The sequence below is a fragment of the Aethalodelphis obliquidens genome, unplaced genomic scaffold (assembly GCF_003676395.1).
Source record: "Aethalodelphis obliquidens isolate GAN/ISIS:26980383/991018 unplaced genomic scaffold, ASM367639v1 scaffold93, whole genome shotgun sequence".
In the NCBI taxonomy this organism is placed as follows: domain Eukaryota; kingdom Metazoa; phylum Chordata; class Mammalia; order Artiodactyla; family Delphinidae; genus Aethalodelphis; species Aethalodelphis obliquidens.
The window spans coordinates 1554232-1570736 of record NW_020838037.1 but is presented as its reverse complement, the minus strand read 5'-3'; the positions used below and the strand labels follow the sequence as shown (position 1 = coordinate 1570736).

At 37.8% G+C, this 16505-nt stretch overlaps 1 protein-coding gene across 6 annotated transcripts in view; it reads left to right on the top strand.

Moving 5' to 3' along the window:
• The window catches only part of GRIA4 (glutamate ionotropic receptor AMPA type subunit 4), a 459907-nt gene that overhangs the window by 329424 nt on the left and 113978 nt on the right, over positions 1-16505 (top strand). For 5 of the 6 annotated variants that reach the window (XM_027095677.1, XM_027095680.1, XM_027095679.1 and 2 more), the window contains exon 4: positions 1977-2165. In XM_027095677.1, coding sequence (XP_026951478.1) covers positions 1977-2165 — 189 coding nt within the window. Of the gene's footprint in view, positions 1-1976; positions 2166-11968; positions 11973-16505 lie in introns of all 6 variants that reach the window. The other variant, XM_027095681.1, reaches the window with a different exon arrangement.

Sequence of the window (16505 nt, the reverse complement as noted above, 5' to 3'; positions counted from 1 at the left end):
TCATTTCCCAGTTGGCCCCTGATGTTTTTTTCTGTTAAGACCTTTTGGGCTTTGTGTTTTCTCCAAGACCATTTGAGTTTGCTTCACCTTTGTTTGTGTGTTCCCTCACTTCCCTAATTAGTAACTGATGCTCTTTGGAACTCAAGGAAGGCCTAGAAGACTAAAGCCTTTCTCTAAAAACAAGAAACGGGGGACACTGAGGGACTTTTGAACCCAGGAGGACCCTCAGAGTCCTGCTTGATTTCATTAAGATAGGATGCAGACCATCATGTTACGTATGCATATAATAGGAAACAAGGGAAAGAGTACTGAATTTGGGGCAGGGATAGGGGGGATCTAGGTAAGATTTGAAGAGATAATTACAGGCATACATTACAAAAGGAAAGACTAAACAAAGCAATAGATATACTAGAATAATTATATAGTAATTAACATGCCCTCTTTCTTCCTCTTTAGGGAATTGTTTTCATTTTGATAAAAATTAATCCTGACTGCCACAGTATTTCATTTGGCAGGATATCAGGTAATTTATATTTCAAATATGACCTCATCATCAGTTCCATCTGTTGATATTAAATGAACATCCGTAATGTTTGAAACTCTGACTTGTAGAAAACATACCTAAAAATAAAAATCCTTGAACCTGAGAGACTCACATACCAAACAGAAAACTGAGTAAAGGGTGCTCTTATCTAGCAAATGCTTTGCATTCATTTTAAGTCTTCAGGTTTAATCCACCCAGCTCTCCACTCTAAGTCCAGGGACCAAGGGAGGGAGAAACTATAGGCAACTGCTGCCATAGAATGAGCTCAAATAAGTGTTAGACCTTCTTAAAGAGGACTAGCATATTTTTTTATGCTAAGCCACAAGGGGAAAAAATAACAGGCTCTGATCCAAAACAACCTTCGTTTAAATGTTATACATAGATTCAAAGAATCTTTTTTCCTTTTTTTCACATTCCAACTCAAAACTGAGAGCTCAAAAATTCAAGATTTCAAGACAATGTTGCCATGAAGAAATATTCTAAGTGCTGGGTTCGTGAGTTTGCCCCTTCATCTTTAACCCAGACATTAAGACCCATGACTTCCCTTCCACATGCAGAGAGATCTGAATGAAGAACAGTGTAAAGACCATTCCATTCCCTCTGGAAGTCTGTTTCCCGCTAATAAATGCTCCTTTTTCAGCAATCTTAAAGGCACCTTTTAAACCTTCAAGACCCAGTTCAAGTTGTTTCTCCTCATCGCAGTTTTCCTGGTCCCATTAAGGCAGATTTTACCAAACTTTCCCTTGGGCCAACACTTTCCCTTGAGTACGGCTATCATTACACAGTTTTAAACTAAGTTTCATTTGTTTATTTGAATGTCTGTTTCCTCTACTAGATTATGAGTTTGAGTGCCCATTGCATCACCTAGTTTTCATTCAGTTCACCCCCAATCCACATCACTCCCCTACCAAGACAGGAAGAGTTAAATAATGCCTTCTCCATTTACAATAATGGGTCCTCAATAAATAGTGTTGCAATGTTTATTTTATGACACAGTTGAACCCAAAAATGTTGTTACTACTTTGCTCAAGGGGAAAATCAATACAGCTGTTCAAAATTAATTCTGTCTAGTGAGTAAAATTAGCAAAAAGTTTATGAAATTGTTCTTGACTACGGGTGGTACTAGATTTTGTTTTTGGTTTATCTCATCAAAAATATATCCAAAGCAATGTAATAGTCTTTGGTAGAGGGATTTTGAGAGCTTACTCAAGGTATGATGTTGCTACTTCATTCAAGCAATATTTTTAAGGAATGTTTTTGCCCTAAGTAAAGAAAGTAAAATTAAATGATTCAGAAATAACCACTCATGTTTTTAAATTTCTAATAATTCATTGTATGTTTTGGAATATAAAAATATTGATGTAGACTCAGTGCCTGCATGTTATTTAAGGGCATGTTTTTAGTAACCCCTCTGGATTTTTTTCCCCACTAGGATACTCGATACTTCAAGCTATCATGGAAAAAGCAGGACAAAATGGTTGGCATGTCAGCGCTATATGTGTGGAAAATTTTAATGATGTCAGCTATAGGCAACTTCTAGAAGAGCTTGATAGAAGACAAGAAAAGAAATTTGTAATAGACTGTGAGATAGAGAGGCTTCAAAACATATTAGAACAGGTAAGTACTGGACTTTATGTTATTATTAACCTAGACCTTCTACAAAAATATTTGACTTTTTTTGGCCCATCAATATCTTCTTCCAACAGTTTAGCCTGAAGTGTGGAGTTTGGGAGTTTTCATTCCATGATTTATTTATCTCCAAGACTAAATCATAATCTTTTATCACCAAAGGTCATTGTGGTTCTCAATGAAGTTAGAAGTACTTTTCCTCACACATTTTAAAGACATACAATAGAAAGGACTTTTTGTGACTCAAGAGCTCTTGACCTCCTATTTTCGTAAGCATTAAGATTGAAGATTAATTCCATCTAAAATATTAGAAAATGTGACTCTGTACTTTTTATAACCTTTAGAGAAATAGCTCTGTGAGAAATATCAACATGAATTAATAAAGCAATGAAATAAAAGAAAATTAAGTGGCACAGTGCATATAGCATATTTTCTTCTAGATGTTGTAAGTAAAAACATTACCACCACAGTGAAGATGGCTTTCAAATCTCCTCACAAGAAAGAATCATTTAATAAAGCTTTCAGTAAGTATCTGTTGATTTGATTTGAAGCATACAGGAAAAGATAAAATTGAGCTTTGTCAGTGTGTTATATGAAAGAAAAATATCATCAAATAATGGATAACACTTGCCTTGCCCCTAATCCTGCATATCATGATAAAGCTTTAAAGGCTGTATTTGGCCAAAATTGCAGTGAATGAATGCCATCTAGTGGTTTTATAAATGTTTGCTCCTATTTATCTACAATATGTTAGGTTAGCTAGACAATAATGTAGCATGTTTTATTGGTTAGTTTGCTACATACAGTTTATTTGCATAACAATATGATTTGATTCACTTACCAATTTGGAGGTTTATTTATGAGAACAAGTTAAGTACTCAACTATACATATCAAAGCCAAGATATGTTTCAGAGATTTCTCCTTAATATCCAGGGACGCTGAACTAGATGCCATAAGTTTCCTTCTTCAACTATAATTAGCATTTGTAAATGTTAAAAGTAAAAAAGCATGTAGTGGGCTTCCCTGGTGGCGCAGTGGTTGAGAATCTGCCTGCCAATGGAGGGGACACGGGTTTGAGCCCTGGTCCGGGAAGATCCCACATGCCACGGAGCAACTGGGCCCGTGAGCCACAGTTACTGAGCCTGCGCGTCTGGAGCCTGTGCTCCGCAGCAAGACAGACTGCGATAGTGAGAGGCCTGCGCACCGCAATGAAGAGCGGCCCCCACTTGCCGCAACTAGAGAAAGCCCTCGCACAGAAACGAAGACCCAACACAGCCATAAATAAATAAAATTTAAAAAAAAAGAAATAAACAAGGAGAGAATAAATAAGATTATTAAAAAAAAAAAAAGCATGTAGTATTTCTTTTAAAGTTCTCATGAAGCCAGACTATACTGTAAGGAAAAATGAAAGAGTACTCTCCTCCTGTTACACTTTTATAAAAGAAGAAAAAAAAACATTTGATTGATGAATTGTGTTATTATTCTATTAGAAAATGTTAATTTTAACCTGTACATCACTCAGGTTTATTCCTCAGGGAGTCCAAGAAATCATTAAGGTTGTGATTATACGAGGTATATGAAACTTTTAGTGTGCATTTATGGAATCCAAGAAAAAACTCTCCTACTTTCTTAAGTAAGACCTGGTCACTTCAGCTCAAACTCCCATTCTCCCTCCCTCCCACTCTACCCCTATGTTGAGAGTTTGAGTTGTTTGACATGAACAGCTGAAGCTTTGTAAATAACTCTTCATGAATCCCACAGAACAGTCAATTCTAACATCTTCCTGTCAGTGGGTAAGGCTCAGAAAGACCCTCTAGTTGCTAAAAGACTTGTGCTTAAAAGACCACAGCTGGAGAAGGCAATTGAGTGCCTAAAGCATATTGACCCATTTCAGAGGCTTAGCAGGTTTCTAAGAAGAAAATCAGTACACCCAGGTGCTATGGATAAACTTGTTGAATAAATAAACCTTAAATAAGCTCTCACTAAGGGAACCAAGCATCTAACTTTTGTTATGATTTCAAAGAAATTATTTTTTTTATTTTTTCCAGCTTTATTGAGATATGATTAATATGTAACATGTTGTAAGTTTAAGGAATACAACATTATAATTTGATACACAAATATATTGTGAAATGATTACCACAGTAGGGCTAGCTAACACCTCCATCACGTCACATAATTACCATTTCTTCTTAGGGGTGGGAACATTTAAGGTCTACTCTCTTAACAAGTTCTAAGTGTACAATACAGTACTGTTAAATATAGTCACCATGCTGTACATTAGATCCCCAGAGCTTAGAAAACTTGAGTGTTTACCATTACCATTTCTATTTTAATTTCTTCAGAATGCTAAAAGTTTTTTTTATCATGACTGCATAGTAATAATGAGACTATTAATAGATTTTTGTCTATTTAAAATGCGGCTCAAATATAAATATCATAAATTGTAACAAAGTCTACTCTACTGTAAGAATATATTGTGTTCTTAATTGTCCTATAAAATTTCTCCCCAAGAAAAACTGTTTCCTATTCTGAACATTTTTTAACTGTCTATATTTTAATTCCTGTAGCTCTAAGCAAAATCACTTTTAATGTTTCTTGACTCATCTAAAAACAAGAGCTAGTCCAAACTTTGTCAGGAACTTGTACATTTACTTCAATAACTCTGTGTTTCAATATCCTCCTTAATAAAATGAAATAACAATAGAAAACAATTTCAGAGACTCAAACAAAGCATTTTTTAAAAAGTAAAATGCTAAGTAATCTTGATCAGAAAAATGTCTCTAATTTTTTTTCTATTAAAGTATAGATGATTTTCAGGTGTACAACATAGTGAATCAATATTTTCATAGATTATCTTCCATTTAGAGTTGTTATAAAGTATTGGCAATATTCCCTGTACTGTACAACATGTCATTGAATCTTATTTATTCTATACATAGCATATTGTACCTCTTAATCCCCTACTCCTGTCTTGTCCCTCCCCCGTTGCCTCTTCCTGCTGGTAACCACTAGTTAGTGCTCTATATCTGTGAGACTGTTTCTGTTTTCTTATGTTAATTACTTATTTATTCTTTAAATTCCACGTATAAGTGATAACAAACAGTATTTGTCTTTCTCTGCCTGACTTATTTCACTAAGCATAATACTCTCCAGGTCCATCCATGTTGTTACAAATGGCAAAATTTTATTTCTTTATGGCTGAGTAATATTTCATGCTATATATATACACGTGTGTGTGTGTGTGTGTGTGTGTGTGTGTGTGTATATATATATATATATCACAACTTCTTTATCCATTCATCTGTCAATGGACACTTTACTTCCATGTTTTAACTATTGTAAATAATGTGGCTGTGAACATTGGGGTGCATGTATCTTTCTGAATTAGTGTTTTTATTTTCTTCAGATATATATCCAGGAGTGGAATTCCTAAATCATATGGTAGTTCTATTGTTAAATTTTTTTAAAAACTTCCATACTATTTTGCATAGTGGCTGCACCAGTTTACATTCCCACCAAAAGTGTACTAGGGTTCCCTTTTCTCCATATTCTTGCCAGCATTTGTTATTTGTGGGCTTTTGACGATGATAACCATTCTGACAAGTGTGAAGTGCTACCTTATTGTGGTTTTGATTTGCATTTCTCTAACAAATAGAGATGTTGACCATCTTTTCTTGTGCCTTTTGACCATCTCTGTCTTTTTGGGGAAAATATCTGTTCAGGTCTTCTGCCCATTTTTTAATCAGGTTGTTTGTTTTTTTGATCTTGTGTGGACTGTTTATATATTTTGGATATTAATCCCTTATCAGTCATATCATTTGTAAGTAATTTTTCTCATTAACTAAGTTGTCTTTCTATTTGTCAATGGTTTCCTTTGCTGTGCAGAAGTTTAATTAAGTCCCATTTGTTTACCTTTGCTTTTGTTTCCTTTGCTTGAAGAGAATGATCCAAAATATATTGCTATGACTTATGTCAAATAATGTGTTCTGCAGATGTTTTCTTCTAGGAGTTTTATGGTTTCCAGTCTTACATTTAGGTCTTTCATCCATTTTGAGTGTTTTCTTTGTATATGGTCTGACAAAATGTTCTAATTTCATTCTTTTACGTGTAACTGTCCAGTTTTCCCAGAACCACTTATTGAAGGACTGTCTTTTCTCCATTGTATATTCTTGCCTCTTTATTGTAGATTAATTGACCATAGGTTCATGGGTTTATTTCTAGGCTCTCTATTCTGTTCCACTGATATATGTGTCTTTTTGGTGCCAGTACCATACTGTTTTGATGACTGTAGCTTTTTAATATAGTCTGTTGTCAGGGAGTGTAATACCTCCAGCTTTATTCTTTTTTTCTCAATCTTGCTTTGGCTATTCAGGGTCTTTTGTGGTTCCATATAAATTTTTGGATTATTTATTCTAGTTCTGTGAAAAATGTCCTTGTATTTTGATAGGGATTGCATTAAATCTGTACATTGCTTTGGGTAGTATGGACATTTTTAAAATGTTAATTCTTACAGTTCATAAACATGGGATACCTTTCAAGTCTTTGGGTCAGCTTCAAATTCCCTTCATCAATGTCTTATATTTTTCAAAGTATAGGTCTTTAACCTCCTTGATGCAATTGTAAATGGGATTGTTTTCTTGCTTTCTCTTTCCCATAGTTCATTATTAGTGTATAGAATAGCAACAGATTTCTGTATATAAATCTTGTATCCTGCAACTTTATTAAATTGTTTTATTAGTTCTAATGGTTTTTTAGTGGAAATTTTAGGGTTTTCTATATATACTAATATGTCATCTGCAAGTAGTGACAGTTTTACTTCTTCCCTTCCAATGTGGATGCCTTTTATTACTTTTTCTCATCTTATTTCTGTGGGTAGGACTTCCAATACTATGAAAATAGAAGTGACAAGGTTGGGCATCCTTGTCCTGTTCCTGATTTTAGAGGTAAAGCTTTCAGCTTTTCACTGTTGAATATGATGTGACCCGTGAGTTTGTTATAATACTAAACCGACTCTACAAGAAGTGTTAAAATGGAAAAGAAAAGGTTACAAGAAGTGAGAATTTATAAGAAAGGAAAAATCTCAGTAGTAAAGATCAAGCGGGATCAGAGCAGACACCTGGAGCAGGCTCAGGCACACACTGTGACAGCCCTGGCCTGCCAGATAGAGCCCCAGGCCAATCCCAAACTGCCTCCTCTGCACTCAGTACACCCTGTTCAGGTGCAGGTCTAGGTCCCAGCCAGCACCATCATCTGCCTTCACCCTAGTGGAGAGTTGCAGCAGAGCAAGAGGGGCTGGAGCAGGCTGCCAGTGTGGGCTGGGGTGTGCTCTGGGGCGGCTACAGGAAACTGGTCAGAACCCCAGGGAGTTTTCAATCTGCTTCCCGCACCTTTTCCCAAAAGCAAGTGTGTGTGCACATTCTTCAAAAGTAAAGTGTCAATTTCTTACAGCCTCGTGTTAAGTCCAACTGGTTTACAAACCAGCTAAGGGGACTTGTCTTAGTGCAAGACCCCAGGTATGGGGTGCACAATATGTGGTTCGAACCCCTCACGGTCGAGGGAGAATGTCCAACCCCATGATATCCTCCTCCTTTTCTGTGTCCCCTGCTAGAGATGGAGGTTCTGACCTGATTTCTTCTCTTCCCTCTCTACCCATCCCTGTGTGGATCTTTCTTACAGTCTTGTTAGTGGAAGAGCTTTTCTGCCAGTTTCAGTTGTTTACAGCTAAAGTTGCTCCACATATAGATATATTTTTGATGTGTTTGTGGGGGGAAGTGAGCTTGATGTCCTCCTTCTCTGCCATCTTTATCTCCCGTCAAAAAATGCCTTTGACAAAAGGTAGCCCTTTCTCAGAAGATAGTGAAATTAGTACAATGAGGATAAGGGGATGTGTTAGTAAATTTCTAGAAGGATGGGCACACTTCATATTGTGGTGACATGCTGTCAATAATTACTTCATTGACACTTCAATTTGTATCAATTTTCAAAAACTTAATGGAAATAGCTCACAATTTTCTCTCAAAATATGTTAATGAACAACTGCTTCAAAAAGCACTTTATCTTCTGTACATGTTTTCCAAATTATTTTTATGCTATGAATTAATTAGTTCTTATAAATGTATTGCTAGTTAAAATAGCAGTTAACCACATATTCATTCAAACATCTCAAAACATGAATTTCAAAACAAGTATTTGAAAATGTGTTTTAAAGTTATATTGACTTTTCCACCCTAAATTACACCACAGAAAAAAATGAAAGAATTTATGTAAATATCACTCACAGAGCTATTTAAGGCAATAGAAATATAGCAAAACCACCAAGTTAGATTTATTATATTGTTTGTTTCATGCTGCAATAAAACAAATTACATTTTGTCTCTCTAAATCCAATGGGCAATTTGGTTCAATCATCTGCAGGAAAAAACTATGAAAAGAAACTTAAAACTAAAGATACTTTTTGAGTATTTGTTGAATTTGTGATCAATTATTGATAGAAAGAGTTTCAATTTTTACTTAAAGTAATATACCATTTTGGACACTAACATTATTCATCTTACCTAGTTTTCTTCATCAATTATTTTATAGAGTAGCTCAAAATAGCTTAATATAGCTGGAAACAAATGAGTTGTTTTTATATCAAAATAAGTGCCCACTATAAAGTGGGAACCTTTTCATATATTATTTATTTTCACACATATATTTTGATTTTAAATTTTGATTGCTTGCAAAAAGTCCCTAATGATTTTATCTTATGCCTTATCAGTTGGACATTTAAGTGTCAGACTTTGATTCATGTGTATAACCCAGTATACCAAAAAGCAGCAACAAACTTGATCTTAACTGTCTTTCAGGCATTAAAGATTATTTGACCAAAATAGCACTTAAGGCTAATGGTTGCTCACATATTTTTAATACACCATGAAAAATACCCAAGAGTCATGCAGCTAGATTTCTGTGTTCTATAGTCAGTGAAACCCTCCTTTTCTGGAATACAGTCTGGACAGTGGGATGGCATGTACTTTCTTCTACCTCTTCCTTTGGTCAATTGACATATTCCCAAAATAATGATGTTTCCAAAAATGATTAATGTTTTTAGCTTTTGAGAGATGGGTAAGAAATCTTCAATTGTTAATTTTGAAAAAGTAAGTGGAGTAACTTAATGCCTATGACTCTTATTCTCCTTACTTTAAATAAGCATTGGGCTGAGATGATCTTGTAAAACCCTTCTCACTCTAAAAGTCAATAATGTTATTTCCAATGAAGACTTCCTGATAATTGCATTTGATCCTGAAGCAATAAATAATTTTACACATAGGCTATATGTTGAAAAGAAGCATGAAGTAAAACCCCACTCAAGTGGCCATTTCTGTATATTCATTCATTCTACAAATATTTATTGAGTGTCCACTTTATTTAGGTCGGACATTATGCTCTGCTGAAGATAAATTTATGAGCAATTTCTGTTCTAGTTAGTAACTCTTATCTGGTTAACTAAGGCTCAAACCAAAAGCATTTCCTAAAATCCTACTAAAATATATTCTTTCTTTTAGAAATATAGTACATATAAAATGATCAAGCATCTCAGGAATTTTGCTATGAGTGCCAGTTCTTATTCAATACATGATGATATGAAAGGCATTAGATAGAGAACTGGAACTATATTGGCCCTAGGACAATTTATTTATTTGGCCGTAGGATGTATTTAAGGAGTCTAACCAAGTATTTATCAGGAGAAGATGGTATGGGTCAACCTTACAGTATGAAATAGATGTTTAACAAAAGAATGGGGAAAAATGGCTCTATAGGTGGCTCACAGTTATCTCAAACTACCTCTAATACATACTCAAATCGGTGCCCCTTTCAACAGTATTCTTGCTTTCACTATATGACAGGGAAACTCAGTGTCCCACTAGACACTCAGATAATTGGCAAACCCAGTGACCTTGTCATACTGTTTGAAAATTAATCAAAAAAGCCTAAAAGCTATGACTGACCTCTCAGAGGTTTGTTATATCACCAAAGGAAGCCAATAATTCTATCTCAGGGCATGATCAATTAGAAAAAGGAAAATTCCTTACAAACAGAAATATGGCTGTTTGCACATAAGTGGTGAAATGTGGACATAGCCCCCAGCTAACTTATTCTAAATCCAAGGCCACCTCCTTACCTAGTACTACTTAAATGAGATGTCAGATCCCAGACAGGATTTTTGGCAAGTTGTCAAATGCATGGCAACAGATAAGACTCTTTATTTAGAGCCTGCATTTACAAATTTTCAGAATTCTCTAACATAAAAAAATTGCATTAAATCTAGAACTCTACCCAATCCACCTCCACTTCCAAAAACATCTCTAGCTCTGAATAAAGTATCAAAAACAACCAAAGCCTTCAGTAGCCTGCCTCTTATGCCATAACTGGTTGTATCATTATCTAGAAGGAAATACACGTTTTATTTAGTTACTGGCTAATGACCATAAAGTCATTTTTTCACACTAAAATTTTTAAAGAAAACACAAAAACAAGAGTAAGGGATAGACGAGACAAAAGAAGCACAAAGAAAAGAGTAAAGCTACCTTCAGTTATAAGGAGTAGTCACTGAAGAAGAAATCTGATAATTGGAGATAATAGCTTTGATTATTTGAATCATCTATAGGATTAAACAGCACACATTCTAACAGTAGGAATGAGTCAACAGTAGTAGACTAGACAATTCTGCCCTTGATTCCTAATGTATTAATTCAACATCTATGTGCCAGACATCATTCCAGGCATTGCAGGGCTGTACAAAGACGAGCAAAACATGTTCCCTATACTGAGAATGCTTACACTCAAGCTGGGATATCAGAAACATGAATAAATAATTACAAAACAATTTGATTGGTTCAGAAACAGAAGTATTACAAAATATATCAGGAACCCAGAAGATGTGGTGACTGAATATAATCAAGACAGTCGGAAATGCTTCACAGAGAAAACAGACATTTAAATTGAAAATGCATTGTATTTTTCCAGGAACAGAAAAAAGTAAGGATATTCCAGACAGAAACAATTGTGAAAACAAGGAGGTCTGTAAAAGCTCAGAAGGCAGATACTGTTGTGGGAAAACCCAAACAAACTTCTTGACCAACCCATAGTTCTAGCTGATAAAAATCAGGCGGGAGCAAATGTAGAATTAGAGTGGCACAGTAATTTAAGATGAAGTGGTAAAGACCTGTAGTAGCAAGAAAATGAATTCTTTGTGTTGTATTAGTTTAGCTATCTGTCTTTGCTGTTGACATATCTCCATCAGAGCAGGGTCTATTCTAATTATTTACCAATATATTCCCAGTGATATGAAAGAGGATCAAAAACTTATTGTTAAATAAATGAAAGTCTGAATGAGCTTCACTTGAAGACACAGGCAAGAGATATTTCTTTTATGTGTTCAAGGGAAGAGCACCCAATAGCACCCGGAGTTTCTGAAGGTAAGCTCTCAGTTACCTGAGAAGCTTTCTTGTCCAGAATATATCACCCACCAAAGATGATAGGAAATTTGGGTTTTCTAGAGTTTGCTGTATAAGCTGAAAAAAGCATAAGAGTTTCATTTCCATATATTAAAGTAACAATGCATAAGGTGCAATGGGAACAAATCAGGCACTCAAATTACTACAGCAAAGAAATTATATCAGCAATTTCCTACACTACAGTACTGGCAGAGCTTGCTGCTTTTGCTTCATTATAAAGCTGCATTTGCAAATAGAGCTTTGCTCAGTCAGGAGCTGCAACAAAATAAGAGGAACTTAAAAGACATGAAGTTATGTCCAAAAAAAGGAAAATTTTACTTCTTTCATTTTATTTTTTGCCAAATTGATTTGAATGTACAAGCCCCATTACAATTTATGGGGTTTGTTGTTTTCATAGAAAATGAAAATACATTTACATATCTCAGTCAGACTAGTATAAATTTGTGGGAATTAGAAAGGGGTCTCTAATTGTCTCTTAGCTACTGTTGCCATGGATGGAGCTATTCCTAATTTTGTTCTAAAATTTTTTAAAAAGATAAATTGAAAAGTAAAGCAAGCAAAGAATATGTTTTTTTGAAAAAGAAAAATATAGTTTTTGTCTTAAAAGAATTGTGAATTCTAGGATTAAATTGTGTTCAACTAATTTGTTTTAGTTGATGCTGCAAGAACACTTATTAGAATAGTTTCCATTATTATTGTTGTCAGAAACATTCAAAAGCTCAGCTTTAAAAAAAAAGATAAAGAAAAATATTCTTGATAATTTTAGAAATATAAAATAAATTAGTTTTACTAGCCTTAAATAGAAAGCAGCTGCATAGAAGTATCTACTATGGTTTAGGGAAAGACAAGCACTATTTCTCTCTTTTTTTTTTTTTCCCGGTACGCGGGCCTCTCACTGCTGTGGCCTCCCCCGTTGCGGAGCACAGGCTCCGGACGCTCAGGCTAAACGGCCATGGCTCACGGGCCCAGCCGCTCCGCGGCATGTGGGATCTTCCCGGACCGGGGCACGAACCCGCGTCCCCTGCATCGGCAGGTGGACTCTCAACCACTGCGCCACCAGGGAAGCCCCTATTTCTCTTTAAATAGAAAAGAGAACTTCATAATTTATTTCAGTAGAATTTTGCATCTACTCTTCAAATGTTTAAAAGACAGTGAAATTAACAAAAAAGAAGTAAAACATTCAACAATACCTTTGAGGACACTTTTTCTGAATCTTGTAAACACTATAAATATATTTACTCTTTATAAATCCTAGAGTATATTAAATAGTTCAGTGATAAAGTATACTATCTGCCAGTAGATGAAGTGATTAATCTTTTTGATCACTGTGATTCAGTCAGAAAGGTAAAGGAACAAATTCACTCCTAATTCTCCCTTTAAGATCAACCATATAATCATTCAATACTCCCCTACTGATTTTCTGTGTTTTCTCTGAGCTCATATACAACCAATGCCAAGTTTAAAATCAGATTGTGGCAGAAAATTAAAGTGGTCTTGTTCTTACAAAAAGGAAAAAAGGAGGAAAGAAAGAAAAAGAGAAAGAGAGGGAGGGAAGAAGGGAGGAAGGAAGGAAGAAAATAAAGGTTCACATAATCACTGGCAAATGGAAGAAAGATCAAGATTAGATATAGGGAATTTATTTTCTATTTTTTAAGGTTTTTTTCAAGGTCACAAACCAAATGTTTGTTACATTTTTCCAAAGTCCAGGCTTAAATTGTATCTGTACTTGCCCTATGTCTTTCCCTTTAAAACCATAGAAACTATACTAGAAATATATATATTTGAATTCTATTTTTATAATTAACTTGTGTCTATTTCTGCTGATTGCTATCATAATGCAAACTTAAAAGTCAAATATTCTGTGTAAGATAATAATATATTACAAATATCTTGCAGCTAACAGAAGAGAAACAATTTTTCTTGTCTCTGCCCACCCCACACTATAATTTTGCTTTCTTAACATGTATACAACACTCATCTATTTGCTCATTTATTAAGCAAACATTTATCCAATACCTACTAATTTCCAAGCATTGTATACAAAGTTAATCAATTTCAATCCAGGGACCAGGACAAGGTGGCAGAGTAGGAAGATCCTCGACTCACTTCCTCCCACGAACACACCAAAATTACAACTATATGTAGAGAAACTATATCTGAGACCAACCTGAAGACTAATAGAAAGACTTCCACGACTAAATATAAAAAGAAAAAGCCACATTGAGATGGATAGGAGGGGCAGAGACATGCTCTAGCCAGAACCCACACTCCGTCACTGCAACTCATTGCTGGAAGGAATATCATAGGCTCAGAGGTCGTCCCTGAGGAATGAGGGCTCCAAACCCCACGTTGGGTTCCCTAGCCTGGGGAACCTGCATTGGGAATATGAGCCCCCATAATGTCTGACTTTGAAAAACAGCAGGGTTTATTTCCAGGAGAGCCAGAGGGCTATAGGAAACTGAGAATCCACTATTATAGGGTTCACACTTAAAAACTTACCCTCTCCCAATTCCCAGCACAGAGACAGTAGTTTGAAAAGCACCTCAGTCATACATGAAGGAGATTAATCAACTAATTTTAGAGCATATGCCTGAGGGGCAGGGATCTGTTGGAACTTTCTCTGGGAATGGAGGAAGTGGTGGATGCCAATTTGGGGGTGTGGGGGGTGGAGGTTGTGGCTCACTGTCCACCTTGCTGGCCCAGCACTATCAGGTGTCATTTCTGGTTCTCCCTATCTAATCAACACCACTCACTTTGCCTTGCATTCGACTTGCTTTGGACCAGATCCAACCAGCAATCCCCCAAAGCAGACCTGGCAGTCTCCCTCAGTAGGCACTGGAGCCCCTCCAAAGTGGCTCCCCACACCACCAGTACTGTCAGGCACCCATGGATTTCACTGATGCCCCCCAAAGTGGCTCCACAGAAGGGCCCAGCCCTGCACATAAAAGCTTTTGTAACAGTTGCAGCTGGGCCTTAGAGTCAGACTCACCAAAGGCCAGCCCCACATAGCAGCTCTCCCACAGTAAGCCACAACAAGAGGGCACACACACCCAACACAGAGGGTACTCCTGGAGGACCTGACTCTGATGACCAGGGAGACCATGCTGCTGAACCCCAAAGGATACCTTCTACACAAGGCCACTCTTTCAAGACAGGGAGATATAGTTGATCTACCTAATACATAGAAACAAACACAGAGAATTAGGCAAAATGAAGAGATAAAGGAATATGTTCCAAATGAAAGAACAAGACAAAACCTAAAAAAAAGAGCTAAGCGGGGCTTCCCTGGTGGCGCAGTGGTTGAGAGTCCGCCTGCCGATGCAGGGGACGCGGGTTCGTGCCCCGGTCCGGGAGGATCCCACATACCGCGGCTGGGCCCGTGAGCCATGGCCACTGAGCCTGCGCGTCCGGAGCCTGTGCTCCGCAACGGGAGATGCCACAACAGTGAGAGGCCCGCGTACCGCAAAAAAAAAAAAAAAAAAAAAGAGCTAAGCAAAATGGAGATAAGCAACCTTCCAGATAAGAATTCAAAGTAATGGTCATAAAGATGCTCATTGAACTTAGAGGAAGAATGAAGAAACACAGTGAGAAATTTTTTTACAAAGATAACTATTTATGAAGCAATTATTGATGAGAAGGACCTGAAGACTAGCAGAAAAGATCTTTTACAACTAAAGATATAAAGAAGGAACCACAACAAGACTTATAGGAGGGGTGGAGACACAATATAGTCAAGTCCCATACCCCCAGTGGTTGAGCCACAAACAGGAGGATAATTACAATTGTGGCAGCAGTTTTGGGAAGCTCCTTCTACCACATGGACATTGGTGCTAGCAAATGCTATTTTGGAATCCTCCTTCCAGCTTATAGTGCCAGGACCTGGACTTGCCCACCAGCCTGTTGGCACCAATACTGGGATGCCTCAGGCCAAGCAGCTAACAAGGCAGGGACACAGCCCAATCCATCAGCAGGCTGACTGCCATAGCTTCCCCTGAGCCCCCAGCCACCCTAGGACCTGGACCTGCCCACCAGAAAGCCCAGGACCAAGACCCACCCACCAGTGTGCTGGCACTAGTCCCAGTATCCCTGGAGCCCTGCAGCCAGAGACCCCAGGACCTGACTCCACCCACCAGTGGGCTGACACTAGCCCTGGGACCAGCCTAACCCATCGCTGGGCAGGCCCCAGTCCCAAGGCCCCTGGGCCCTGGCTCTACCACCAGCCAGCTGAAACCAACTCCAGGACATCCAAGGCCCTGCATCCAGAGACCCTGGGACTCCACAGGACTCTACTCTGCCAGCAATCACCTCTAGCCCCAGGCACCCCACTTCAAGGGGCCAACACCAACTCTGAGATCCCTGGAGTCCTGAGCCAGAGACCCCAGGACCCACCCACCAGCAGGTCAATACCAGCTTTGGGACACCATGCATGTCATAGCCAGTTGTGTCAGGAACTGGCCTTGCCCATCAGTGGACCGACACCAGCTCCAGGATCTCCAGGGTACTGTAGCCAGAGACTCTGGAACCAGACTCCATCCACCAGCAGGCCAGCACTAGCCCTAACGACCTCTGGGCCCCAGCCCTGGCAATCAGCAGGACAACACCAGCTTTGTGACACCTTGGGCTCCTCAACCACACACACTGGGACCCAGCCCCACTCACCCATAGGCCAGTGCCAACTTTGGGACATCCCAGATCCCACAGCCACCCATTTCAGGAGCTGACCTTTCCCACCAGGAGGCCAAAACTAGATCCAGGACACTTGGTCCCAAAACCACCCACCCAAGGACTTGAATCCACCCATCAGCACTAGCCCTGAGACCCCCCCCCC